This window comes from Nicotiana sylvestris, chromosome 12 (assembly GCF_000393655.2).
Source record: "Nicotiana sylvestris chromosome 12, ASM39365v2, whole genome shotgun sequence".
Lineage (NCBI taxonomy): Eukaryota > Viridiplantae > Streptophyta > Magnoliopsida > Solanales > Solanaceae > Nicotiana > Nicotiana sylvestris.
The window spans coordinates 162,245,826-162,249,746 of record NC_091068.1 but is presented as its reverse complement, the minus strand read 5'-3'; the positions used below and the strand labels follow the sequence as shown (position 1 = coordinate 162,249,746).

The window sequence follows — 3,921 nt, the reverse complement described above, 5'->3', positions numbered from 1 at the left end:
CCTGTGGCTGACTAGAGGAAGCCTCCGGTGGGTCCGCCAACTGGATGATCGCCCCATCTGCACTGGGGAGCTTCTTCTTCTTAGGAAGCCTCTATGTCTGCTCCTGCTGTGGCTCTGCTGCTGGTACTGCTGATGGAGCTGGATCCTCAAATAGCAAATCTAAAGGCAGCTGGTCTGCCTTCAGTCTGTCCACATCCGCTCTAAGCTCCTTCACAGATTCCTTGGAAGCCCGTGTTTTTCGCAGCTTCTTGTGCTCCCTGGCAAACTCCTTTAGTGCCTTGCCATGTAAATCCACTGCCTTAGCCAAGGCAGCCTGAGAATCAAGGATCTTTTGCTGGTTGGCAAGAATCTCCTTAAGTGAATCCTCGATAGACTGGGGTACCTGCAATGGTTGTGGTGCCGATTGAGCCACAATGGTGGAAGTCAATGTTGACAACTTGGACGAAGCAGTTGCCATCCAGTTGTTCAAGCTATGAAGTGTCTGGCTCAGCTGGAGGGCTGTGATAGGATGGGCCTGGGAAGATGGAATCCCCGGACCAGCTGAAGTAGAGGGACCAGCAGTAGTGGTAGGTCCGGGAGGCATGTCAGCAACTGTGGAGGCAGGCTCAGTGGAGGTATTTACCGCAACCGGCTCTTCAGACTGGCCAGTTGGGACAGAAGTAGGCAGCTTGTAATTCTTGTCCTTGGGGTTGTCTGACCCCTTCAAACTATACCACAAAAACGGAGCCACGGGTTTGACCTTGATGTCAAAATGTCTCTTCTCCACCTCCAGGTCCTAGAAATACATAGTGAGGGTGCTGGGAAAAGGGTAGTTCCGGTCATGCTCAACCCCCACTGTAGAAATGACGTGGAACATCACATTGCCCACGTTGATAGGGTATCCCGCCATAATAGATGCAACAAGAACAGCCTGGGCAAGTGGAATAGTCTGATCATGGGTAGTGGGGTCGAGCCGACTGCACACAAAAGTCAACCACCCTCTAGCCTCAAAGTTAAAGGTTCTCCGAAGTATTTTGGCCCCTGCTTGCAACCACTCTAGAACCGTACCCGGGATTGCCAGGTATGAAGCTAACCATGGACGAACCTCCTCGCCCATTGCCAACTTCTCATTGTAAAGGGGCTCATCTTCTTCATTGAACCTCAGGTATTCATTTAGTGCTTTCCCGATAAATACCACATTTTTGTTTTGCACTTTGGTCACTTTAGTGCCCTTCAAGATGTGGGCCACATTGCTATAAAATTCCTTGACCATGTGCTCATTCACCTTCACACAATTATCTTAGAAGTGCTCCCACCCCATTCGAGCTTGAAACTGCCTATGTACATTGGGGTGTAGGGGTAGAAGGTCTTTGTCAATGAATCTTCTTTCAAGAATCAACTTTCGTGTCGGCCACCATTCCCTAAACTTGTGGAACACCACCTAGCTGACGAATCTATATTCCCAAACAGTGGGATTTCTCGTCCGGTCAACACCCCCAACCTAAGGCACACCACCCCCAGGTAACTCCCCATCTCCCTCATCACCCCTAGCACTCTCTCTAGATATTGACGTTGTGGGAGAGGTAGAGTATTCATACCCACTACCTGCCACTGAGCCCTCAGACGACCCAGAAGAAATTTTGATTGAAGATTGAGCATCGGGGGAAGAGGGAGGAGTGCCTCTATGTATGGCTTTCTCCAGATACGGGATGTATAGTGGGACTGAATCTGAAGAGATCTCCCGGGAGGGCTCGTACTCACTCCCCGAGTTGTCAATGGCTCTGTCAGCCGCTTTGATTGCTTTCCTCATGTCCTTTATGTTTTTTCTATCCTGGGGAGTGAGTTTTACCATCCTTTGCTTCCCTCCTCGGTAAGAATCACCTCAGCCAGGTTGTTTTGAGCCTTTGCCTCGTTGTTTAACCATTATCTGCAAGCACAAACATCTAGCTTTGTTAGTATCAGCACAGGCAGTGAATCAGTTGTGGAAAATGAATTGCAGAACAGAAGCCACAAGTTGCAGAACATGTTGCAGAAACAGTGCACCGCGGCCCGCACAAAAAAAAGTGCAGTCGTACTAGGGGCACCACGAACCGTATAAAGGTGACCGCGGTCCGCGCTGAGGCAAGGTCTATAACACCACCTCTCTGAATCCAACCACCACGGCCCACACAAAGTAGCAGCGCGAACCGCACAGAATGCAATGCGGTCGTGTTGGGAAAGAGGTCAACTCCTGAAAAATCCTCACCGTGGTCAGCACAAAGTGGTACCGCGGACCGCGTCGAAGCACCACGGATCGCACAAAAACGATCGCGGTCCGCGGTGGGTGCTTGATCAAGGCACTGAGTTAGGGTTCTTGGTCTTGCATTTTTGTTCAAACTTTCACCTAACTTTGTCCCTACTCAATTTATCCAGTTAATAATACTCCTCAAGCACACAAAACTTAAGTGTTAAACTAAACTAACATCAAAATTGAAGAATTACGGGGGTAAAGAAGCCTACACAGTTAATAGAAAATGACATAAAATGAAATTAAATAATTAAAATAACAATAAGTAGTTGAATTGTTACCAGATATTGAGAAGAAGTGAAGAAACACAAAGCAAACAAGCTAGTACGAAGAAGAGGGAAGATGAACAGTGATGTTTAGGTCTTTGAGAATCAATTTTTCGAAAAGGGTAACCGGTGACTTCTAAGGTCTATTTATAGAAAAGCACATGGGACCCACCCTCACCTACCAGCACGGCCGCACAAAATGGACCGCAGACCGTGCTGGATTTGTTCAGACGAAGCTTGAGAAGGCAACCTCCGCAGTCCGCACAAAACAGACCGCGGCCGCGGAGGTCCACCGCGGTCTGCACTAAATGGGATGCGGCCGCGGTGACAAACTTCATAGAGTACCTTACTTGGTCTTCACCAGTGCGGACCGCATAAAGTGCAATGCAGCCGCACTGGTGACTTCAGAGGCTGTTCAATTTTTCCAAAATCTTTTGCACTGTATCAACACAATCCCTGCAACATCTCACAACCAATTAGCTCAAAAATCAGCCCTACACTACAAAGAAAATCAAAGAAAACAAGAATAAAAAGACATGTGTTGCCTCCCAAGAAGCGCCTGATTTAACGTCGCGGTACGAAGTATGTTACCAGCACATCACTTTAGATGAAGAAGTGCCACCACGTGGCTGTCATCAAATTTTCCAAGATAATGCTTGACCCGGTGCCCATTAACTCTGAAAACTTCACCATTTTTGTTCCTTAGATCAAGAGCACCAAATGGGGTCACAAACACAACTTCAAATGGCCCACTCCACTTTGCCTTGAGCTTACCCGAAAACAGACGTAACCGGGAATTAAACAAGAGCACCATATCTCCAACTTTGAACTCATTACCCCGAGCATATTTATCGTGAAGGTGCTTCAATTTGTCCTTATACAAGGATGAACTTGAGTAGGCATGGAATCTAAACTCATCAAGCTCATTGAGTTGTTCAACACGAAGATTTGCCGCAACATCCCATTCCAAATTCAACTTCCTTAAAGCCCACATGGCTTTATGCTCTAACTCGACCGGAAGATTACAAGCTTTTACAAACACCAACCGATACGGAGACATACCATCGGAGTTTTGTAAGCCGTCCGATAAGCCCATAGAGCGTCATCCAACCTTTTCGACCAATCGGTCCTATTAGCATTGACAGTTTTTGACAAGATGCTCTTAATTTCTTTATTGGAGGCTTCCACTTAACCACTAGCTTGAGGATGATAGGGGGTAAGAAACCTTATGATTGACACCGTACTTGGAAAGCAATGTATCGAAAGCCTTGTTGCAAAAGTAAGACCCCCCATCACTAATTATCGCACGAGAAGTGCCAAACCTTGTGAAGATGCTCTTTTTATGAAATGCAACAACACTCCGGGCTTCATTATTAGGCAAAGCCACAG

At 47.2% G+C, this 3,921-nt stretch overlaps 1 protein-coding gene across 1 annotated transcript; it reads right to left on the bottom strand.

The window, feature by feature from the left end:
• Positions 1-1,895: 1,895 nt before the first annotated feature.
• On the bottom strand, positions 1,896-3,628 carry LOC138884030 (uncharacterized). The gene is made up of 2 exons (XM_070164769.1): positions 3,223-3,628; positions 1,896-1,906 (listed from the first exon to the last, which is right to left on the bottom strand). The coding sequence occupies exons 1-2, from the start codon at positions 3,626-3,628 to the stop codon at positions 1,896-1,898; spliced, it is 417 nt and encodes a 138-aa protein (XP_070020870.1).
• Positions 3,629-3,921: the final 293 nt, after the last annotated feature.